We start from the raw sequence: 26,006 nt of genomic DNA, 5'->3' as shown, positions 1-26,006 counted from the left end.
GAAATGGAGGGTTTCAGGGAGTGGAGGTGGAGTGCTCGGTCTTCCCTTAATATCAAACAGCGAACCATCAGGTTCCTTTTTGTGTAAACCCAGACCAATGTGAGCCTGACTATAATGGGCTAAGGAGACAGAAGGGAGGGCCAAGACCACTTGCGGGCAATTCCAAGGGTCAGATTTAACATCAGTATAAAGTAATAGGTTCCCGCGAGGCCATTAGAAGGAAGGCAACGTATCAGAATGTGTGGAGGTGAGGAATGATGACGTCTCAGGCAAGGCCGTATGTGGAGGAATTTCTAAAGCTGGTTGTAGGGAGTGAACGCATGGCATATCTAGGCCGACCCTGTAAGGGCAATTCGGGGGCCAAGAGTAATGTATATATGTAAAAAGACCCCCCCAGGATGGTGTCTGTATGTGGGTGTGTATCTCCAATTTGTTGAAGGGAGATCCTGTAAGGTATACCATGCATGAGGTTACAAGGAGAATGCAGAGCCCAAGTGTGTGGGATAGAGGTCAAAGTAACTTGACCACTCTAAGATGGCCGCCAAGTGTTGAGGATGTAGCCCACCTATCTCTATTTCCATGGCTAGGCAAGCCGAGAGACCAGGGAACTCCCCTCCTCAGTTTCCCTAAGGTGTGCTCGGTGACAAAATGGGTGCCCCCCAATAGCCCCAGGCAAAAACAAACAAAATGGGCGCCCTTAAGTGTAGATAGCTAAGCCCAGGGACATTCAGAGTGTCAGCAGGACCATGACAACCCCACCGGAACTAACCAAACTGACCGGGCTGGAGTGACAACCCATGTGTGAGGCAGGGAAGAGTAGGTGACGCCTGCATGCCCGTTGAAGCATGTTTGCCTCGCGCTCAGAGCATTAATAGCCCTGCAGCCCCCCGCAGTTTTCATTTAAATTGAGGCAGCGATAATGCAAAATGTTCTAACTCAAGCCCAAGGCGATGCTCGGCGCTTCCTAGGCTGCTCAGATCTTCACACACATCCCCACATCCAGGATCTGGGCGGCGTTGGGGGGGGGGCTCCATGTCTATACAGAGATCAGCAGCAGCACCCAGGCATGCTTCGGAGGTGGCCCGAATCTTCAAGCAGAGCCCCCCTCCAAGGCTCAGTCAGGAGGTGGAGGGGGGGGGGAACACCATGTATGCCCAGCGATCAAGCACCGCAACACTCAGCACCCAAAGCACACCGCAATAGCATCAGACTCACCCAGCAGCTGCGGGGTCGGGACTCAGAGGATGTGGAACAACTGCTGTGACATTGGGGGTTCCAAGAGAGTGGATTCGTCGTAGATGGCCAACAGGGATAGGATGCCAGTGGCCCGGATGCAGCCAGTCTCAGCGAACCTAGAACACCTCAGTGCATCAGCGGGACTCACTGGCATCTGCGCCACAGGACTCGGCCATCTCCAATCCACTCACTGGACAGCCCAGCCATCGACCCAGGGGAGCAACGGCGTACCAGTTGAGTATCCAAGTCGTTTGCAGGGAGAATGGTTCCAAATGCGTCCAGAGTTTCCTTGCGGCGATGTGGAAATCCACTCCCAGGTCTGAAGCAGTTCCAGGGCAGCCTCTCCGACGCAGTCGGCTACCGGGTAGCTTGCCAGGAAAAAACGGCTGCAACCATGTCTAAACTTCCTAGCGGGGATGTGAGGCAAACCAAAGCAAAGTGGCAACAGTCCTCTCTGCGGCGATGTCGAGCATAGGGGTGGACGTGAGGGCATGAACGGAGATATTCATAAAAACGTGATCCCTAGCCCCAGAGCTACTTCACAGAGCTCCAGCACAGATGCCATCTTTAGACCATAAATCATCTAAAGACATAAACCGTCTTACTGGCGGGACGCCTGGGTGCCAGGAGGCCCTTTGCAAAGTGATTGAGAAAGGGGGCGGGGCCTTCAACTACATCTCAGCATATAAACAATATGACCAGCCTGTATTACATCAACAAGCAAGGGGGGACAAGCTCCCTATCTCTCTCTCAAGAGGTTCAAGATCTTTGGAATTGGCTGGCAGCCAATGATGAACCTTTAAAAGACGAGCCCATGTCAGGAGTGAACAAAACCTTGGAGGATGCTCTCAGCTGAGCCACAGACAGTTGTCATGAGTGGGAACTGGATCAGCTAGACAGGGATTTCTCACGCTGGGGCAAACCAGCACTGTACCTTTTCACAATGAACAGGAACACCAAATGCCAGTTTTACGCAAGTCGACACCCACTTCCAGGGTCATGGGGGAATGCACTTTCAGTGACATGGTACGGGATTTATGCATACGCTTTTACCCCCTTTCCTCCCATACCGAGGATCCTCACCAAGATGAAGATGGAGAGCTGTCGCCTCATTCTAATAGCTCCCAGATGGCTCAGTCAGCATTGGTTTATGGAGCTCCAGCTGCTCTCGGAGACCAATGTCATCTGCCTACCCAGGATCCACAACCTCCTGAAGAGGAAAAACAGACAGATCCTACAGTCAGAACCAGTCTCTTTCCAATTACATGCATGGCTCCTGAATCCATTGAATTCTGGGATGTAAATCTCTCCCAAGACTGTAGAGACATTCTGGCCAAAGGGAGGGTCGAATCAACAAACAAGACATACTGATTGAAATAGAAAAGGTTTTGCTTATGGTGTCAGCAATCTAATCTCCAGCCCACGGAAGCATCACCTGCACACATTCTGCCATAACTACTCTCTCTAGTAGTTCAGGATTGGTGCATGCATCTGTAAGAGTTCACCAAGGTTTAGGCATTCCTCTCATTCTCCTTCGCTCTGTTCGACTAGGTTTGTCAAACAATTCATAAAGGTACTGTTCAGCGCTTTCCCTCCAGTAAGAGCTCCTCCCCCAGAATGGCATCTCAATGTGGTTCTCTCGCAGCTTATGAAGCTGCCATTCAAGCCCATTCACAGTGCAGGCCCCGAATTTGCTCACCTGGATGGTGGCTCTATTGTTGGCTATCACGTCTACTAGAAGAGTCAGTGAAATTCAAGCCTTTACAATTCAGGAACCTTTCTTGTTCTTCACTGACAACTATGTGCTTCTCCATGGTTCCATCGCAATTCCATATCAATGAACTCATTATACTGAGCATTTTCTTTCCAAATCCGTAATTGCCAGCTGAAAGGTCTCTCCACACCTTGGACATTAAGCACTGTCTAAAATGTTATTTCCATTTTACCAAGCAATTCAGAGAATCTAATCAGCTGTTGGTCTATTACGAACTCTCTCATAAAGGTACAGCAGTCATGAAAACTACCATCCACAGGTGGATCTCTGCCGCCATAAATATGTCACAGTAAAGCTTGTAAGCCACTCTCAACTACAGCGACGGTGCAATCCACAAGGGCTGTATCCACCGCAGCTGCTCTCTTTGCAGGTGTCCCGCTGGAAAAGATATGCCGTGCTGCAACGTGGAAGAGCACCCAGATGTTCATGCGGCACTACTGCCTAGAACCCACGCATAGAAGCGATGAAGCCGTAGGGCAAGTGGTTTTGAGTCATCTTTTCCAATGAAGCGAGCCTCTGTAAACATAAGTGATGTGGATATTTCTTTGCTAATGTATATCACAACATTGAATACTGCATTATTATCTATTCCAATATACATAATTTGCTTTAAGTTATGCATACATTTTATGAACATACATTTGTATGTTCATGGTTATATGCTAAACTGTTACCCACCATCCTCAAAGGTATTTTTACTAGTATAGATATATACTTAACTACAATACTGCTTTCTATTCTGATTCGAGCATGTGAATCTATGAAGGATCCAATACTTGAGAAGAAAATGTGTTACCTACCTGTAACTGCAATTCTCCAGCATTGGTGTCTTTCATAGATTCACATGTGACCCACCCTTCTCCCCATAGAGGCTTCCCTCATAGATCGAGGAGTAATCAGCCTCTGTTTAGAGTGTATAGAGGGTGCTATTGCCTGATTGGTTATAGTTCTGGTTTTCACAATTTTATTTCTTTTATAGTGCTTTAGCACTACTGTAGTGCTAAAGTGCTATAAAAGAAATAAAACAAAATAGTGCTATTTTAATTGTTATTTGAGTAAATACTGGGGCAACCAGCACATCTGACATTCTTACAGTGTATGCATATCTCTTATGTACAGGGCCTGAACAAAGTCAAAATAATGTCTCCCTTAAGTAGCTGTGAAGTGATAAGATGTGAGCCTTTGTTTCCCCTCCTTTGCATCTAGGTGTGAGGCTCCTGATAGCTCCCAGCCAGGATAATACAACAAAAAGAGGACAAATGGCCCCTTAACTTTGACTTTTGTTTTGGGCGAAGCTGGAATTTGATAAGCTTCTTCCCCGTCTGCACTTTGCTGCTCGGAACAAAATCAGAGAACGTGCAGGTGCTGCTGAAAGTGTGCTGGTGACAGAAAATAACACCGGGACAAGTTCAGCATTATTCTGTGAATTCCAGAAGTAGGAAAAGAACGTGGCACTCAGCTGAAAGCGACCAGCTTTTCAGCAGAGTAGAGGGCATATCCCCTTTGAAAATAGTGGGTAGACGGCGTCTATCCACATCTACCCTCGACTAGAGCCTTGGCGAAACACACACCATTCTGGTATTGGATAGTTTGTATATTTCTGCAACTGCACTTCGATTGACTATTTGCTTTTGGGCATTTAAACTGTTGTGCATCAGAGATGCACATTCCATATCTTTTCAAGTAGGATTTCAAAATATGCTGTGAAGTTGAGAAGCAACACAGCCCTTGTTCGAGCAGGCTAAAGGATATAGGGCCAGATGTACGACCCTAACCATTTGTGAGTAGTAAATTGTGTTGTTTTGCAACTCGCAAATAGGAATGTACAACAGTGTGTCAGCTACTGTTTGGAATTCCTAATGGGGTTGCAAATTGCCTGCCTCATTAATATTCATGAGGCAGGTGCAATTTGCAGCCCCATTAGGAATGGCAAGCATTCCCAGGGATGGTAGCCAGCTGGGGTCAGCAGACCACAATGTCTGTGACTGCTTTTTAAATGAAGCTGATTTGAATTGGATATGGCTGGGTTCAAACTGGAATGGCATAGGGAGCAAAACAAACAATGGACTTAGGCCCAGATCTCTGTACTGGGGGTGAATGTATGACATTGTTCTGCATTCTGTTCATCAATGGTTCTTTTTGCATTTGTCACCCGAGTGGGACGGTTTCCTGCTGTCTTCATTCCACTGGAATCAAGCTATCCTGGCTGATGAGGGGTGAAACCCTGAAACCGGTCCTTGGATGCTTGTTTCCAGTCCAGGGAGGACCTAGCTTGGCAGTTCGGGCTGGTCTGTTCCCATGTGGCACAGGGTCAAGACTGATTTGCATATGACTGGGTCCAAACTGGAATGGCATGGTGAGCAAAAAAACGATGGATTTAGGCCCAGATCTCTGTACTGGGGTGAATGTATGACATTGTTCTGCATTCTGTCCATCAATAGTTCTTTTTGCATTTGTCACCCCAAGTGGGACGGGTATGCTCAGACGTGAGTCCCGTGCTCTCCATGCCACTGGAATCAAGCTATACTGGCTGAAGAGGGGTGAAACCCTGAAACCAGTCCTAGGATGCTTGTTTCCAGTCCAGGGAGTACCTGGCCTGGCAGTTCGGGCTGGACTGTTCCCATTGGGCACAGGGTCAAGACTGATTTACATATGGCTGGGTTCAAACTAGAATGGCATGGGGAGCTAAAAAACGATTTGATTTAGGCCCAGATATCTGTACTGGGGTGAATGTATAACATTGTTCTGCATTCTGTCCATCAATTGTTCTTTTTGCATTTGCTTTTTAAAAGAAGCAGGTTTTTTCTTTCTTTTTAAATGCATCCCGTTTTCCTTAAAGGAAAACAGGCTGCATTTAAAAAAAAAAACGTTACTGTTTCATTTTTAAGAGTAGTGGGACTACTGTCTGCTCTTAAAAAATATTTTGAATGCCAGTCACAAAGGGGAAGGGGTCCATTAGGGACCCCTTCCTGTTTGTGACTGGCTTACCACCTACTTGAAGTAGGTGGTAAACTGTGAGTGTTTTGCAATCACAATTGCGGTCGCAAAACAATGGTACATACCATTGAGACTCACTATTAGGAAGGGACGCCTTTGGCATGCCCCTTCTTTTTTTTTTTTTTTTTTTTTTTTTGAAAAACCTTTATTGATGTTTCAATCATTTACACGTATGGGCCTACAACCCCACGGGGCCGGCCGCTAAATAATCAGGATAATAAAAGCGAATGTCAACACAGGCGGCACCTCGGAGAGCGAAGTCTTCAGTCCAATTAGTCCGGCCAATAAGCCGCGCAGGTAGGGCACCAGGAGAGAGAGGGTTTTTCATTTTATGATGAAACGAAAGAATAGGATCAGGTGCCAGACAATTTGCCAACAGCGAGAAGGGCCAGGATAAGAGACAAACAATAAGCAGCAATACAGTTAGGCGATGGCGCAGGCGCGAGAAAGTACGGATGGGGAGAGACATCAGAGCTAGTTGCGCCTACTGGTCCCCGTACCTAAAGCCCAGCGAACCCCCCAGAAACTGTGGCACACATGAAGAGCAAACGATTCACAATTAGGGTGGTGTATCGCACTGATCCCAGAAAAGAAAGCAAAAAGAGACAGTGGAGAAAAAGGAGGCCATGGAAAAGAAGATAAAGACGAAAGAGTCCCCTCCCCCATCCCCCCACCCTGCACCTCTGCGAATGAGTATGGCCCCACCCCCCAGCAGTGTGCCTGTCGCCCTGGAACTAGACCCGAAATATAGAAGAGACAGGGAAAAAGAGAGTGAGAAAGGGCCCACCCAGACGGGTGGGCGGAGAGAATATAATAAATTGGAGGAGGGCCATCAAAACATATCCCCGGCTTCTCCCTCCCGCACGGTGAGGTCTCCCCCCAACAAACAAGTAGCGGTACCAAGCCGATCATATCAGCAAAAATAGGGGAGGGGGGGGGGAATGGGAAGCATTACACACCAACTGTTCGAATGACCCCGGGAGCGCACAACCATGAGTCAGCCTATCTATGAAGTGACCACCCTCGAAGGATCAGCCTCAGCCTTGACCGCTTTTTGCGATTCTGCCCATACCTGCCCCTTGACCCAGCACCATGTCCAATGTCCCAAGGTACAGGAGTGTCCAAAAACAGTCGGGAAACGCCGCACACAGGTGGGGTGGAAGTCTCTGGGCATCCGCACAGACCGCTTCATGGAGGGGCGTCTTTTCCAGTGCTGCCCCAGGATCTGCACTGCCCACAAGGACCAGAGAGGCTGGAGCAGCCAAATGAGATACACGTTGCTGGAAGTGTCCCTGGGCCGCCGGAGACCGCGCACGGGACAAGGCCACCATCTTCCGCGCAGGTCCAATACCTCCGGAACAGATTAAGTTCACAGCTGGCCGACCACACGGTAGCATATTGTCCGAAGTATCCGGCTGTACACTAATCGCGGGGGGGGCCACAACATCTTTCTCTTGTGTGCAGTGTGGAAAGCCACCGCGTACCTGTGGACCAGCATGCCGCCACTGTCCCAACGCTGTTACCACACCATCTAGCTTCCCCCCCAGGACCCCGGCGCCATGAGCAAAGGAGTAATGAAGGGCACCCAGGGCCTCCAGGAGGTCGCCATATCCCAGAGCGGCTCCCTCCGATCGCTCCGCCACACTCCCGAAAGTCACACACCCCCAGTCCCGCTGCGTCCCAGCGGACAGGATGGCCGGCTGCATAATGACAAAATGGCCGCTGGGAAGGCCCGACTCGTATAGGGGCCAGGACCAAAGGAACAACGCCTCAAGGGCCACGTCGCTGAAGACAGGGATCCTGGGACAGGCACAGATCCAGCCGTTGCGCGGTCACAGGCAACAGCCGTCTCCGCCACGGACCATCTCCCGCAAAAAGCCGGGAGCAGCCCGCAAGGATCAAGGCGGGCCAGGGACGGCGCCCAGGCAGCTCACCATCAAAGGCAGGGGCAAACGCCACAGAATCCGGAAATCGTACACCCGGGCACGTCCTCAGTCCGCAGCGCTCAGTAGGGGGGAGCGGCCAGGCAAAATGCAGGCCGAGGGGGGCTCCACTCCGGTGGACCGGCTCCACCCATGCACCACAGGCCGCTGTTGTTCAACTGCCACCCGGCCAAGGTGCCCACTCGAGGTCCCGGCTTCGGGACCGCACGGGCCGCAAAGTTCGATCGCTGATTTCTCCGGTTGTATGGCAGTCAGAAACCTCGGAGTCACACGATCGGTTGCCACTTTCGCTTACGAACACATTCTCGTGGTGCAGAATAAGGATCTCTTGCAGGATATCCGTGCGGGGTGCGGAGGCTCACGGAGCCGGGAATCTACGCTGCCGTCTCGGTCGCCATCTTGGCTCCTCTCGGCATGCCCCTTCTTAATAGTGAGTCGCAAACCCTATTTTACCGACTCGCAAAATAGGGGTTTTACATAGACCTACTTTGCGGTTGCAAACAGGCCTCTTTCCTGTTTGCGACCACAAAAAACGGCCGTACATTTGACCCATAGTGTTCTTTTAGTAACATAGCATTTGTGTAGTTTTTGTTTCTTAACTTTGTTTTCTTTTGTGTGTTTTGCACTCTTACTCTCTCTCACAACATGCAACAATCCTTTGTAACTCCGCCGTCATTCACTCCAACTCCTGCGGCAGCAGAAAGTGCTGGGAACAATGGAAAGATGGATGTGAGGTGTATCTGGAATGGATGCAGTGGAAGGAGAATCTTTCACTCAAAAGAAGAAGTTTCCTATTTTGTGTCAGTGACTTGGTCCAAAGAGTTGTAAAGTATTGAAACACACACCTAGTGTAATGGTTTTGGTGGATGGGGGCAAGGTGGATAAACATGCATCTGCCTTAAAGTCCTTAGATGCAAGATTTAAAGCCTGTAAAAATGTCACATCTGAGAGACATACGTTTTATAAATTGTCACAAATACTTGGGGAGTCAATTGCAAGTTTTGTTGGTGCTTTAAGGATTTGTGCGGTCTCGAGAGATTATAAAACGTCTGAGGAGGAGATAATTTGACATCAGCTGGTGGAAAAGACCAATTACAAAAAATCTGGAAACTTTATTGCCTAACCCTAATTTAACTTTAAAAAGAGCCATAGAAATTGTCGCTCTGTATTAAAAGCACAACTTTTATGAAGCAGATTTCAGATGTTGATTCTGAACCCCACACCCATTGTCCCTTACCTCTAAAGCCCAAACAAAAGAACTTGGAGCAAAGACAAACATGTGGTAAAAAATAGGAAGGCAGACATACCGTGGGCCGCTCTAAACCGTAATCTCAGAATAATAAAATTCAGTTTATAAAAAAAAAATAGGAAGGCTTTTGAGTTTTTAACAATTGGGCAATACTGAATCCTGTCCAGCTATGGACTGTACCTGTACCGAATGCAAGGAAAAGGGGTGTTTACCTAAAGTGTGCTCGTCTTCCACCAAAGTTACATCCAAGAAAATTAACAAAAATAATTCTCTTGACGGTGGTGATGATACCACTTTAAGTAAAGATAATGTTGTTTTTAACTAGAAACAATAATCGTCTCTCATGCACTATGTCTACCACTACAGATAGGGATGATATTGTTATGTGTATCTCTCATCATGAAAAACACTCTTTTTGCAAAGTAGAATTTGGTGGCATTTGTTTGTTCTTGGCCCTTTCTACAGGGTTATCCCCAAACGTTTTGCCTTCCTCCTACTATTTTTGCTGCAATTGTTTTTGTTGGCCTTAGGACTCTGTGCACTTTACCACTGCTAACCAGTGTTAAAGTGCTTGTACATGGTAGAACTGGCTTATACCCAAATGGCATATTTAGTTTACTTTTAAGTCCAGAGTAAAGTGGTACTAGATGTGCCCAGGGCTAGTAAAATAAACGCAGCTCAGCTGCACTGATTGTGCCACCCAATGTATCAATCTTTTAGACATATCTCAGGCCTGCCATTACAGTGTGTTCAGTTTTAAACTGCCATGTCGGCCGGGCAAAATAAGCCCTTTGTCAGTACCAAACCATCTTTTTTTAAACATATAGGTCACCTCTAAGGTTTGCCCTGCACAGTCCATAGGGCAAGGTGCAATTTATTTTAAAAATTTGACATTTGTTGCTAATCCTCAACCCAGGCTCCTTCAAGGGCCTGATCTCCCGCCCAGGCGGGGCATTGAAGGCAGACCATAGAGTTGATGACGTTTACCGGGTCCGGGAAAGGTGCTCAACGGACCTGCCGTTACCTCTTACTGAGGAGGAATGGCGAAGAGCATTTGAACATGTTCAAGAGGTGGCTAGCAATGCTTGCTTTGAACTCCACTACTTGCATTGCACATGCCTGACCCCCACTGGTTGGCACGTTTTAATGCAGCATATTTACCAACATGTCCACGTTGTGGAATTGAGCCTGCGACGTTTGCGCCTAAGACATGGGTTTGTATTGGACTTCAGGTCTGCTGGTCAAAAGTCCTTTAGACACTGCGGGAAGCCACTGGAACCCAAGTCAAGATGACAGTCAAGCACTGTCTTCTCGGGGTTCTACCGGTCCCCATATCTAGGAATCGAATTCAACACAAATTGACACTACTGGGGCTTGTATTGGCCAAACACCGAATTGCTATCCATTGGACACACCCTTAGCCCACTAGGCTATCTACATGGAGAACCAACATGCGCGACTAGGGAGTAGCAGAAGAGCGTTGTCTGTGCTTAGTTCAAACTCACGAGAATGCTGGCTGGGATTTGGAGACTTGGGTGTGAGGGGGGGGTCATGCTGGAAAAGCTACAGTTAGCTGGGCAAACGGGTGGGGACACAGAGGCCCGCCCCAGATGGGAGGTCCATGACACAGATGCCGGCAATACCTGATGCCATGTCCGATTAACTATCGCCGGCTGGGGGGAAAGGTCTGATGTGTGTATTGAAAATGGATGGTTGACCTTTATATATTGTGGTGGAGTGGGCTTGGTCATTGGAGGACCCCCCACCTCACAGTGGGGCGAAGGTTTTATGTGAAAATATTGCTATCATGTTTAAAAACCCCAACAAATCTGTGTCATTGGATAGCCACGGATCGCATCAGATGACTCATGGCATGGCCTTGTCAAGATGTTATTCACTGCATTGAGCCTGTCGCTATATTTAAGGGATATCTGTGATATGTTACCTCTACCAATCGCTGCCTAAGTTATTTCTTTTTTTTTTTTTTTTTTTAGTTACATGTTTTGTGCATTAATGACAACTGTTTACTTCATCGGGGATGTACAGCGCTCCCAGCATTTTCAAATGTATCTCGTGATGTCATTTGTTGTCCGAACCCTGTATTGCCACAGGGGCATTTTACATCCGGGGAGGGTACTTAACTCCACAAATTGTACTTTGATTTGACATAATGTGTGCACGACATGTTTACGTGCAAATAAAATGTATGCTGATGGCTGTATGATTCTGAAATAAAAACAAGTTGGATAAAAAAAAGTTGGTCATTTACTTTAGAGTTTTTCATGTACTGGTAGGGAAAAACTCTTAAATTCGTTTTTCTCTGCTCAAGGCCTAACTCTCCCTCAGGCTAACATTGGAATTACCTTATTACATTTTATAGGTGTAATTTGGAAATTGGAACAGGTAACCCCTTCATGTTTGATGTCCCTGGAATAGCAATTTAAAATCCTAACTCATGGTTACATGATTTTAAATTGCAGTTCTGAAAATGTCATTTGGTGCCTGCAGCCTGTCTCTGGGTCACATGACTGTGTGTAGTTGGGCTTTGTGTATTCCTGCTAGACAACAACTCAATGGGAAGCTTCGTTGTGACTGGATGGGCCATCACTGGCAGGATGGGAGGGAAGAGCTGGACCCAGCCGACCTTATTCTTGAATACACTGTGTCCTGTCTCCATACAAAGGGCTGTATACTCACTTTAGTTAGTCTGGAGCCAGGGCCAGGAAGACAGGGCATTTGTGCACTTGTAAGACATGTCTGTGGAAGCTTCACCCCACTTCAAAGGCACAACTGTGATTACAAACTGGCCCTCAGACACCAACTCTTCAGTGCACTTCTAGACCTGTGGAATCTCTGACAGCAAGAAACACTGCTTTTCTGCTACAAGGACTGCCACTCTCCTGGACTGATGCTCTGAAGCAACTGCTGCCCTGTTGTGCTGACCTGATGCCCTCTTTCCTGGATGAGAAGGACTGGACCTGCTTTTTAGGAACTTAGAACCCAGATTTGCTCCAAGGACTAGTTTGCTGGCCTCTTGATCTGAAGCCTCAGGGACATAACAGAAACCTTGCACCTGAACTCTGCTATCTGGAAGTCTACCCAGCCAAGTGATGCCACCCCAGACATGGACCCTTTGGAAGTGGGTTTAAGGTACTCTGCCAGCTTCTGTGGATCCAGTGGAACCAACAAATCTTCTCTGCTGTACGGCACGACCCCGAGCAGAACCGATGGATCTCTGCTGCTGCATAGATTAGACCCATATCAAAGACTTGCATCGCCTCCACAGCTCGCGTCGCCTTCGGAACTGCCACTGCGTGAAGCATCCTTGGCGCAAGCCCTCGCATCCTTGGTTGACGGCAGCCTCGACGACGGACTCCGTGTCATAGCCCCGTAGGTCTTCGGAATCGATGCATCGGCACCACTGTGTGCCGCATCCCTGACGCCAGACTTGACATAGCAAGCCCCACCGTTGGGATCCTCGACGATGGCGCAGTCTCCCCTCATATCTGCACCAAAGCATCCCTCCAGCTTTGTGACGTATCTTTTGACGTAGCTCCCCACAGCGCTATGCAAATCAGGATTCAAGGTACTTTTGTTCAGTGGGCCTAACTTGTTCCCTGTAGCCAGCCTGCTCTCCATCGCGCTCTGCTTGAACTTGTGCATTTGAACCGGTCTGGTGTGACCAGGATATACACATTGGTGCTTTGTGCCTTTTGGCACCATTTTGACCTAACTCTTTAAGACTGAATATCTCCGGTTGGCTTGTGATCTTTTTTGTGTAGTGTTCATCATTTATAACAGCTGGAAGTTGTGCACACATACTTTACACATTGCCTCTAGGTTATGCCTGGCTGCGCTGTGCTCAGCTACTGGAGGATTGAGCGCAGGTTAATTTAGGGTTGGCTTGTGCCTCACCCTGACAAGGATTGTGGTTGCTGCTTCACCAGGGCTCACACCCCAGTCAACCAACAACCCAGTTTCTCACAACATTGAAATCAGTGTGATGACTGGTTCTAAGTCCCGTTCACCTGGATTAGTGAGAAAATTTAGAACGAGTCATCAAGAAAATCCTTCATTGATCCTGTGGAGTATGGTGCCAAGCCAAAATGTGTCAGTGTAGAATTTGATGTCAGTTAAGGATAGTATATCTAAAAAAAGTAATGTTCGGGGCATATGAGCTGCAGATTACACACTTTTGCATAGATCGCCATCTGGTGTTGGGCCCGGATGTTTGCAGTTTGTTTTTCCTCTTGGAAAGTCTTTTGGAAGCCACGAGGTCGGTGACTCCTCCTTTGGATCGTATTGCGCATGGGCTTCGGCTCCATCCTCAGATTGTTTTTTTACGCCATCGGGCTCGGATGTAATCTTCGCGCTCCGGTTCCGAACATTTCCAGTTCGACGATCGCAGCGGAATCCTCACCTCACATCGCGGTATTGTTTCGATCGCGATCTCCTCAAATCAACGCACCTTCTCATCGACAACTCTTCGGATCCAGTCGTCGACGGCGGCCTTCGGGCCTACCCAAGCTCCGGTCCCGGCTGATGGAAAGAACTCCATTCAAGAAGTGCCCTCGATGTGGGTCCAAATTCCCCCACACCGATCTTCATGAGGTGTGCAACCTCTGCCTCTCCCCTGAACACGAGGCTCGAGACTGTCCGGCCTGTAAGTCTTTCAGATCTAAAAAGACTATTCGGGACCGAAGAGCCAGACGAAACATGGCACACTCCTCGACCTCCGTTCCAGTCAATATCTTCGGAGACGACATCGAAGATCCGGGACAGCAGCGCACCGAAGAGGACCTCGTCAGTGCTTCCGAGGCCGACGACGCAGATGTGGAGGACATCACTCCGGCGCAGAGGGTCGTGAGTAATATACCCCCCCCACACCCGCGCCAACACCCAAAAAGGCTTCGGTCATGCCTTCGCCTCCGGGCCTAGGCAAGACCAGAGACACTACTTCACACACCCCATCTTCGGGCCCGGTGAAGAAGCCAAATAAGCCTTCCGGCGGCTCGGGCTCGAGCCAGCCTGCCAGCGGTGCCGAGAAACACACTTCGGCACCAAAAAGAAACCGGCCTCTACCTCGACACCCAGCTCCGCACGAAGACTTTGGGGTAGAAACCCAGCGCCTCCGTACCGACGCCATCTTCGGTACCGACCAAACCCCATGAGGCCCTCGGCACCGACACTTCCAAGCCGAAGCCCTCCTCGGCGCCTACCAAGAAATCGGAGGTTCCCAAGCCCAGTGCTAAGCAAACTGACACGGACAAGCCTAAAAAGTCATCGGCCCCGAACACTTCGGCGCCGACAGACCAAACACTGTCACAGGAACTATTTACACCGGATCCCTTACAAAAAACTCTCACCAGGGATCCAAAAACTGGACATTTGGCACTCTCTTCCAAAAAGAGACATTTGGATAAACCGGCTCTGCCTCCACCTCCAAAGAGGAAGGACTCTGCTACCTCCCCTTTCAGAATACCTTCCCCACCTCCTCCACCTCCTCCACCCTCCCCACCTCCGCCTTCTCCACCCCCACCTCCATCTCATCGCTCTCCGACCCCGTCTCCAGACGATGATGATCAGGGGGACCCATATCATGATCCAGGGGATGTGCCCCAAGACCCCACCCCTACAGGATCCCCAGACCCATGGGACGACTACAATAACCCAGATATTCCCGACGTCCCACAAGATGACCTTTACCCTTCCAGGCCATCTCCACCGGAAGACTCATTAGGTTTCCACCACCTACTTCAAAGGGCGGCACACTATCACGGGGTAGAGTTACACACTGACCCAGTGGAGGAGGATTTCCTCCTCGACACATTTGATACCACACATAGGTCTACCTCCATACTACCTATGCTCAAGGGGGTGGTAAAACATGCGCCAGAGGTTTTTAAGGACCCAGTCAGGGCCAGGGTCATTAACCCACGCATAGAGAAAAAGTACAAAGCTGCCCCCACAGATCCTGCCTATATCAAAGGGCCAGCGCCACTAGATTCCCCAGTGGTTTCCACTGCACGAAAAAGGTCAAATTCCCAGGCGTCAGGCGAAGCAACACCACCTAAAGAGTCTAAGCTACTGGACGCGTCAGGAAAGCGCACTGCGTCACAGGCAGCCAATATATGGCGTATCGCCAACACCCAAGCGCTATTGGCCAGATACGATAGGGCACATTATGATGAATTAGAAACCATAATGCACCACCTCCCTGAAAGTTACAAAACTAGGGCCAATGGATTAATTCAAGAGGGTAAGACAATAACTAACACCTCCATACGCTGTGCCTTAGACGCAGAATACACAGCCTCCAGGGCCATTAATACTAGCGTCCTCCTCCGTCGCCATGCTTGGCTAAGAATATCAGGTTTTAAACCAGAGGTACAAGCCTCCATCCTGAATCATCCGTTTGACCAAGAACACCTATTCGGCCCAAAGGTAGATGAGGCCCTCGAAAAATGAAGAAGGACACCGATACGGCGAAGTCCATGGGAGCCCTGCAGTCACACCCTCCTAGGCGCTCTTTTCGCCACTCTTCCTTTCGGGGTACATCTAGAGGCTACTCCTCAGATTGCGCGTCCACTTCCTACAAATCCCCCACTCAGTCCACCTTCACAAGGGGTTATCAATGAGGCGGCTATAGGGGAAATAATAATAAAGGCAGAGGCAAAACAAATACCGCCCGCTCTGCCACACCGCCTACCCAATGACTTCCCCCCGCTCCCTCCAGACCATCCCACTCCGGTCAGGGGCAGACTTCAAAATTTCCTTCATGTCTGGGAGACCATCACCTCAGACAAGTGGGTGACCCAAATTATTCGGTCAGGATACTGCCTGGAATTAACATCTACCCCCCCCAAACATTCCACCCAGGCAACGCCCAATGTCACAAGAACATTCCACATTACTAAAACAGGAGGTAATCTCCCTCCTACAAAAACAGGAAATAGAACAAGTTCCCGTCAATCAGCAAAATTTAGGGGTCTACTCCCTATATTTTCTAATACCTATTCTAGATCTCCGGCCCCTAAACACATACATACATTCAGACCATTTTCACATGGTAACGCTTCAGCAGGTGCTTCCGCTCCTCTCCCAGAACGACTTCCTCACCACAGTGGACTTGAAAGACGCATACTTCCACATTCCAGTACACCATGCTCACAGAAAGTACCTCAGATTTGTAGTGGACGGGCAACACTACCAGTTCAAGGTGCTCCCATTCGCAGTCACAACAGCACCACGGGTATTCACCAAGTGCCTAGCGGTAGTGGCGGCACACCTCAGAAGACAGCACATTCACGTCTTCCCATACTTGGACGACTGGCTGATAAAAGCCACGTTCTACAACCAATGTGTACACCACACCGCCACTACAATCCAACTACTTCACCAACTAGGCTTCACGGTGAACCACCAAAAGTCCCAGCTAACACCATCCCACATAAAACAATACCTCGGTGCCACCATAGACACCTCAAAAGCAATAGCCTACCCCAATCCGGCCAGGATTGCAAGCATTCAGGCTTTGCGACAAAGATTCATACTTCAACACTCCCTTCCAGCAAGAGTGTTTATGCAACTGATAGGGATGATGGCCTCTTGCATTTTCATAGTGCCCCACGCAAGACTCCAGATGCGTCCACTCCAAGAGTGCTTAGCGCGCCAATGGAACCAGGCCCAGGGGCAACTGACAGATCTGGTGCTGGTAGATGGTCGCACCCATCGCTCTCTGCAGTGGTGGAACACCACAAACCTTTCCAAAGGTCGACCGTTCCTGGACCCGGTTCCACAAATAATACTAACAACGGACGCATCGCTCTCCGGCTGGGGAGCTCATCTATTACACCTCACAGTGCAGGGCACATGGACACCGCAACAAAAGTTACTCCATAACAACCATCTGGAGTTACTAGCAATCTTTCTAGCCCTAAAATCTTTTAAGACACAGATTTCAGGCAAGGCAATCCTCATTTGCACAGACAACATGACGGCCATGTATTACATTAAAAAACAAGGCGGCACACACTCTCCACAGCTCTCTCAATTAGCACAGAGCATATGGAGATGGGCAATTCCACACAAAATCTTTCTACTAGCCCAACATGTCCCAGGAGTCCAAAACACCATGGCAGATCTGCTCAGCAGACAGACGCAACAGATCCACGAGTGGGAACTTCACCCGCAGGTTCTTCACCCATTCTTTCAAACGTGGGGGCATCCACAAATAGACCTATTCGCCACCCACGAAAACAAAAAATGCCCAAGCTTCGCCGCCAGATACCCACACCCATTGTCCAAAGGAAATGCGATATGGATGAACTGGTCAGGCAAATTTGCGTACGCTTTTCCACCTCTCCCACTAATTCCATTAGTGGTGCGAAAGCTACAACAGCATTCCCTCACGCTGATCCTAGTAGCTCCGACATGGGCCAGACAACTGTGGTACACCACGCTGCTGGAACTCTCGGTAGTACCACACCAAAAGCTACACCTCTCACCATGCCTCCTAACCCAGAACCATGGAGAGATCAAGCACCTGGACCCAGCTCAGCTCAACCTTGCGATCTGGCTCCTGAAATCCTAGAATTCGGATACCTAAACCTTCTCCCTGACTGTATGAACGTCATCAGAGAAGCTAGACGCCCTACCACTAGAGCCTGCTACGCTGCCAAGTGGAAAAGATTTGTTGTTTATTGCCATAACAACACAATCAATCCTCTAGACGTGTCTATACAACACATCATATGCTACTTACTCCACCTACAAAGGTGTAATCTAGCATATACCTCCATTCGGCTACACCTCGCAGCAATTGCAGCTTACCTACAAAACAGGCAGCACCTATCACTTTTCAGAGTACCTGCCAAACATCCGGGCCCAACACCAGATGGCGATCTATGCAAAAGTGTGTAGATCTGCAGCTCTACATGCCAAGAACAGATGCATACTGGTAAGTAGCATATTCCTTATGTATCCAAGGAGGATTGTTGTTTGCTAGGTTGGCTGGATCAGAGGCACCCAAGAATATAGTTGGACCCACGCAAACTGGAGCAAGTGATATTGAGAAAGGAATATTGAAATGTTTGTTGAGTGAACAATTGTTTGTGGGAAAATGCATTTCCAGAGGGGCTCCAAGATAAATTGTGGCTTTTTAAAAGTTTTGTATACAAAGTTCATCTCAAGAGTAATGTGCAACCTGTAGCTCATAAACTTCTTGGAGTACTTTTAGCATTGAGAGATGAACTAAAAAAAGAACTGGAAACACTTTGTGAACAGAAGTAATTCAAATCACAGAAAGCTCTGAGGGGTTGGCTCAGTCTTTTCAGCTTGCAAAGGAAATTGCTTATTGCAAATCTCTCGATTTACATGATTTAAACTAAAAAAATTGGTTTGGCAGACGTCCCCTCCCAAACATAACTGAAATGTTTACCAGGTTGAAGGGAGGGAACGTTTTTACTTAGTTTGACATGACATCAGTATACCATCAAATGAATTTGCATTATGAGTCTAGACATCTGACGTCTTCCATTACTCTTGAGGGGGGTTATATTTTTGGATTAATGCCTTTTGGTCTTGTTTCAGCCTAATCAGTCATTTAAAGGGTGGTGGATGATGTATTTAAAGTCATCAAGGGAATTATTACTTTTTACGGACGATATCCTAATCGTTGAAGCTAATCACCATGATCAGGAGAAAAGAGGTTATTGTGCGCTGTCAAATTTGAAAGATAAGGGTGTCACTTTGAGTGCTAAAAAGTGCAAATTTGGTGTTTTAAAAATGGGGTGCATAGGATAAGATTGTCTACTAGTGGGAGTGAATCCGAGGAGTAGTTTGGTCAGGGCTATTGAAAATGTTGCTACCCTAAAAAACAAAGATGAGTTCAGGTACTGCATGGGGGTGTTACGAATGTTATGCTTTTCCGGGGTGTGCCAAAAAATGGTCAAACTTCTTAAAAAGAAGGGAAAATTTGTATGGTGTAACATCTGACATGATGAAAAAAGAAATGGTTCAAGCCATCCATATGAAGCCGTTTGATACTCATGAGGAAAGTATTATCCTGAGAGACACCAGTGTGAGAGGTTTGGGGGATGCAGAAGCGGGATACTAATGAAGAATAGCTGCCTTTGATTCCAGGAGTCTAAGAAGGACTGGACCATCATCTTCAGCTGTGGAAAGGGAAGCTTTAGCTTGCTGGTGTGGAATTTCTCATTTGGAGGCACATTAATGTGTCTCTTCTACCAAGGTCTGGGTTGCTCACAGACCCCTGATTGATTGGTCTCAGGTAGAGCCCTCCCAGAATAGCCAGGTGGCATCAGTATGATTATAAAATGCATTACGTCCCATGTGCAAAGAGTAGTTTAGCTGATTATCCCAGCTTCCTATGAACCAGTGTGATTAGAGCAATGTTTTAGAAGATTTTGTATAAGTGGGCTCAGTACAGAGTCACTCTGTAGGTGCTGTGTCTAACCATGAATTGGCAGCATTGTGTCAAGATTTGGAATTACCTAAAGTCGAGGATTACATAGTTTATGGTTGGCTGGATTGTAAATTGTAGAATGAGGTTATCAACAAGCATAATCCTGTGTCTGAAGAGTTATATCGAATCAATGATCGTCTTTTTTGTTGCAATGTGTTAGTTATTCTTAAGGGCGCAAGGACCAAAGTTTTGACTTGTGCTCATGGAGAGCATATCGGTGTTAGAGCAATGAAGGTAAAAACTAGGGAGAATTTTTGGTGGCAAGGTTTGGACAAAGGGATAGAGCACTTTGTTTGTAATCGTATTCGTGTGCGATTAGTGATAAGTCACAATTTACTATTCTTGGTCTCACTGAGGCGTCCTATTCTGTTATATTCCATTCTGTACTGCACTTATATAGCACATGGCTCCCTTAGGCATCCCAGCGCTGGTAGTGCGGCACAGCCGAGTGAGAGAGGGATTTGAGGGCTCTGTTCTGGAAGAGCGAAGTCTTTAAAGATTTTCAGACGGGAAGTTCCATTTTAGCTGATCTGAGAGAATGTGGAAGGCAATTCCAAAGCTTAGCCCCGTTGTAAGCAAAAGAGCGCTGTGAGAAGTTGGCCTGGTATATGATGTTCACTAGTTAAAGTGACCACCTTGTACCATGCCAAGCAATCCTTATGGTGTGATTGTGAGTCAACCTTTTCGGACCAGCTGCCCTAGTGGTAGCGTAGGCTAAGCAGTCTTTCAGGCTAAACTCGTTTTGGCATGTAAAGCAAGCTGTTTTACCATATGTAACCCCCCTTTATACCAATGAAAGGACACCACACAGATATATATTCAAAATATATATGTATTTATTACTCAAAGTATCCCCTAGACTCTTTATGAGCACAGGAGCACAAATCGTTAAACAAGAAAGTATTACAATATACAGAAGTTGCACTTTATATGGATAGGCCCTGGTGGCCGATCAAACCATATACTAAAATAGTGGTATAAGTACCACGGATAGGAAAGGGAAAAGGCCTAGGAACTCTAGAATCGCTGGGCCTACAAGGAGCTAACTTCACTTAGTGACCAGGAGGTCCACGGGTCGCGTGTGCAGTGAGGAAAGTTACACGCGGGCTCCCATAGGTTTTCAATGGGTGCGTAACAGTTCAAAAGTTACTGCTAGAAGGGTCTTCTGGGTGGACTACGAAATCAAGACTTCAAACCTAGACATTAGAGATGTTACTCTACACTTGTGCACCAGAGTGCCAGCTTTACCTCACCCACAGGAAGCGGGTGCATAGGGCTCGAAGTGCGTCGGGTTTCGTCTATCTGTTCAATGGAGCCTGACGACAAAGATGCTGCAGGCGGTCGGTCCAGAAGAGATGCGGTGGATCCAAGGGTGGATTGGAAGTGTAGAAGACCTGTAAGCAGAGGGGACAGTGTTCACAGTCACTAGCCAGTGACCGGCGTGGCACCAGGTAGGTACCAGGCGATGTCGGGTGCAAACAGGTGAAGAGGTGTAGCTTGTCTCTGCAGCCACGTGGTCCCTGAAGGTCGACGACGTCCAGGAGTCGGTTCACGAGCTGTCCCACGCAGGCTCTCACTGTCGGCGGTGTCGGCGACTCGAAGGAAGCAAACAAGCCTTGGCAAAAGCAGGAGTCGCAGGAATTGAAGAAAGCTGATTACTCTGACCAGCAAGGTCAGAGGGGCTGCTCCTTTGGAGGGAAGCAGGGGCCAGTCTGGAGCAACCAGACCATCGTAGTTTTCAAAGTTAGTCGCCAAGATGGCCACTAGCCAACGGGCCAGGGACCTGGCAAGCATCGAGTCGCAAAGTGCAGAGGGGCCCCACGCAGATCGTGGAGATGCTGGAGGGCTCACCTTTGGTGCAGATGCTGCTCGGATGTTGGACTTCTCAGGACCCAAAGCACAACTCAGAGGGAGCCTCTGTTGTCGCGCTTGCAGCTTGTCGAGTGTCTTTCCAAGATGGCTGGCTCCACGTGTCTCGGTGCCTCCACGGGTTCCTTCTTTGCAGGGACTGTGGATCGGGCTGTCTGAGGTCTGGAGGTCCAGTTCGTGTCGGTCTCTGGGCTCGGGCTCCGGCGGGAGGCGGCGGCAAAGCAGACGTCGATTTGCTGGATGGTGCTTGCGTTAGCAAGATGGTCACTCCCTGACCATAGGGGAGATTTCCTTCAGTCTTCTGTGCAGCAGAACGTCGAAGTTCCCATCTTCTTCTTAGTTGTAAGTTGATTCTAGGATGTCTGAAGTCTTAGGACACAGCTTCTACCTTTAAGCGGATTCTAGGAGCCGGACTACTTGCTAGGTCCCTCCCTAAGGGTGGGACCAGGAAGGGGGGTGGTTACACCCCCAATCCTTTGTCCAGCTCGCCCCAGGTCCGGGGCTGGTGTGCCCCAGGACCGGTTTGAACTGGCATATGCACCGAGGCTCCTTGTGAGCCTCAGGCATGTCTGATTCCATTCAAGCCCTACCTGACCAATACACAAAATCCTGTCTGGGGTGGTGCTCGCACCTCCCCTGGCAGGAAACCCTTTGTCCACGTCTCCCAAGCTGGAAGGACTCCCAGCAGCAGGAGGGCAGACTTGTGTCTGTGGTGGCAGCATCCATTTTGTGGAGCTGAGGCTATGTCTGATTTTACCCGGGTTTCAGGTTCTGTACATGTCGTGTCCCTCTAGGAGGGTGGAATGCTAACCCCGTCGCCAGAATTGGCGAGGGGTTAGTATTCCAATTCGTATGACACCTTACTCGACATGTTTTGATAAAGCCAAACCAAAGATAGCATTTAACCGCGAGGTTCATAATGCACTTAAGAGTATATGGTATGACGATATCTGGAAACGGTAGAAGGAAGTTGTTCTGACCACTGCAGACAGGCTCAGCTCATGCCAGATCACCATCTCACATGAAACCAAGCACTCTGCCTTCAGGATTGCTAAGGCCTGCCATAGGAGTGACTTATAGGTTAACATGTGTCCCATTTAAGGTTAGGTATAGGTATACTACACCTAAGTAAGAGGTGGATACACCAACTTACCCCAGCTGAGTGATCAGCCAGTTGTGTCAAATTTGTTAGGCCAGGCCAGGGGTGGCACAATACATGCTTCAGCCCCTGGTAGGCCTTAGATACACCAATGCTCTGGGTACCTAGGGTACACTAGTACAGGGGCTCACAGGGTGATCCACTTCCAATGGGTTATGCACCTAAAGTGCATAGTGTCAATTTAGCAGAGATAACAGCAGGCTGGGGGTCTGATTAGCAGGCCCACAGCCTCAATATGCCAAAAACCAGTAAAGCAAAAAGCAAAAATTTGGGGTGACCATAGGATAGCAGTCCCTACTCTCCTACAAGCGCCCTCTAAATTTCGTCAGTCTGATCCTAGGACCTGTGGCTAAGTGGGCCATGGAGGAGCGCAAAATTCTACCGGAAAGGCAGGGGGCTACAAAAGTACGGGAGAACTTGGGCCCTTTATCGAGGAGTACCCAAAGTGATTTGAACTTGATCCTCTCCGCCACTGGAAGCCAATGTAGAGAAGCCAGGGTTGCCGGAAGGATTGATGTCTAGTCATTGTCGGATGAATATAAGGCTGAGCAATAATGGAACAAATAGACACGCTAAAATTGGTATAAATGTATCCTTTGTATTGACTTTGAAGCCATACTACTGCCATCTAAATCTTCACACACTGATAACAATAGGATGGACTTTGTACTTTGTCTTCTCAAAACAGATCATGGAACCTCTGCGTGTCATCAAGAAGGAAATCCCCGACTACTCGGCAGTCCTGGAGACCCTTCACCAAGGAATCCTGACGGAGGCAGAGCTTGAACCAGAAATCACTGCAGATAAACTGTGGTTTTACAAGGTGAGTCAAAGTGGGCAGAGGAGGGGGTGTCTGTCAACAGGGACACACTGTCTGCTTCTTTGCCATGCGGCTTTAGTCTTGAGCATGAAGGAGTGTTCTGGAGAGCAAATGTACCCAACCGTGGAGAAGTCAAAGAGGAATTATGTGGATCATGGGAAACACTGATCAAGGAAAGTGCATCACGGATCTAGAAGAATGAGAATAACCAAAAAAGTATTGAAAGACTTGATGACTAACAAGGCTGAAATGACCATCTGACCACACATTAACAAAAGTAGATATGATCAAGCTTGTTGATGGTGTCCATAGTTCAGACTTTAAATGCATTCAGTTTGTATGTACTTGTCATGGAACTTATGTAGTTAAAACCTAGCTTTGAGGCTAAACAGTGATGTATGTATCAGGAATGGGAATCAACCTTTACAACGCGGTCATTACATCGCACTACCTTTACAACGCAGTCATTACATTGCAACATCCTTTACATTGCATGTCATTACAACGCAGCATTACATCGCATGTCACTACAATGCATGTCATTACAACGCATGTCATTACAACGCATGTCACTACAACACAGGCATTACATCGCAAGTCATTACAACGCATACAATTACAACCCATAGTACCCTTACACTATTCGACACTTACCCTACTGTTGCACTCACTGGAGTTAGAATAGGAATTTTTACCCCTACACTATCCAACACTTTTTCTGACTAACTTTTTGAAACTCTGACTTTGGACTACGCCGCTAAATGACATTGCGCCCGGCCATGGTTATCAAACCTTTACTTACCTATTCTTGACAACATAATATAGTTGTCCGTCTTTTCAATACAGAGATTTATGATTTCCAAATACCTGTTTATATAGTACTTAGCGTCACATTGGACTTTGCATGCATCGTTTTTGTTGAGCCTTGAAGAAGTCCCGTTGGGACGAAACGCTCCGCGTCGGCTATGAACTGTATGCGGTGCTTTTTAAAAAAAAGACCAGAAAACTTTAAAAAAAGAATAAAGAAAATTACATCATTAAGAAACTGAAGTCCGTTGTGAATCCTTTGGGAGACATTGTGTTATTGTTCATGTACTTATCACTGTCTGTAAACTGACGTATACAATTGTCGGTTACACATAACTATATCTGGGTGCTGAACCATTCCTGCTTCTTGTATTTTTGGCTTTGCCAAACAATTAGGGACGTAAGAAGGTCACGCCCCTGGCTCTTTGCACCGCACCTTTGGAAGTATTCTACAGAATACTAGACTGATTGGTGCAGGTTTCTAGTGCCCTGACCTTTTGTTTTTTGCTTTACTATCCAACACTTTCCCTACTGTTGCACTCACTGGAGTTAGAATAGTAATTATTACCCCTACACTATCCAACACTTACCTTAAATGTGATGTAATGGTATGCGTTGTAATGGTATGCGTTGTAATGGTATGCGTTGTAATGGTATAATGCGATGTAATGGAAAGCGTTGTAAAGGTAGTTTCTAAAAACGCGCTGTAATGGCATGCAATGTAAAAGAATGCGTTCTAAAGGATGTTGCGATGTAAAAACTGAGTTGTAAAGCAATGCGTTGTAAATGTATACATTTTAACATCATACATTCATCAGGAATGATTTAAGACTACACAACAGTGAGTGCAGAAGGAAGGGACTGGCAAATGGTTTTCATTGTTTGGCCAGATGTAGAGAAGGAGTTGTGAGTTTTCATGTTAGTGGTGGAATACATGCTACTTGCAGCGTTGGCTTTTCAGTTCCTTACTGAAGTGGATAAGTCAAGAACAAGTCTCACCTGTGGTGTGGTGTGGTGATGTGTGGTATGCCGCGTTCCTGCAATGGATTCACTTGGTGTACATGGACCCGGTAGCGCATGTTGCGTCAATGGCAACACACCAGAGGTGCCTAGGATATACAGAGAGACACAGCAGGGGTGCCCGCTGTCACCAAATACATTTGCCTTGGCTCTGGATCCCATGGCCTATATGATATGAAAGTGGCGCGCTGCTGCTGTCTTGCGGTTTCGCCAGTGTCCTAAGCCGTATCCCTGTATGCGGACGATATGGTGCTTTATGTCTGGAACCGGCTGCAAATTTAGCGCCCATTGTCTGTGAATACATAAAATATGAGTGGTACTCTGGGCTGAGCATTATTGGACTAAGTCAACTATCTTTTCCTTGACACCGAGCCACATGCCCTGAACTTCCAACTGGAATGGTGTACAGACCCTATGTGTGTGGGTGTACAGAGGCCGGCCTGAGATAGTTTTTTTTAAACTCCTGTTTATTGAATTTTCTCAGTACAGTACAACCAGTACTGCCACGCAAGCCAGTATAAACGAAAGCAATAATAACCAAAAACATTAAATATATATTCTGTGATCAGATTTACAAGACATGCGATATAATGGTACCACCATAGCAAAACATGACTTACACTCGGGATATGTGATAATGCACTCT

General features: G+C 47.7%; 1 protein-coding gene across 1 annotated transcript in view; it reads left to right on the top strand.

Moving 5' to 3' along the window:
* Nucleotides 1-26,006, top strand: part of LOC146830317 (NFX1-type zinc finger-containing protein 1-like) — a 727,926-nt gene that overhangs the window by 441,011 nt on the left and 260,909 nt on the right. The window contains exon 13 of the mRNA XM_085604515.1: nt 23,402-23,536. Within this exon, the coding sequence (XP_085460641.1) occupies nt 23,402-23,536 (135 nt within the window). The remainder of the gene's footprint in view (nt 1-23,401; nt 23,537-26,006) is intronic.

The sequence above is a fragment of the Triturus cristatus genome, chromosome 5_1 (genome assembly GCF_964204655.1).
Source record: "Triturus cristatus chromosome 5_1, aTriCri1.1, whole genome shotgun sequence".
Classification (NCBI taxonomy): domain Eukaryota; kingdom Metazoa; phylum Chordata; class Amphibia; order Caudata; family Salamandridae; genus Triturus; species Triturus cristatus.
Note: the sequence above shows the minus strand (reverse complement) of the source record. Positions and strands in the feature narration are given on the sequence as shown.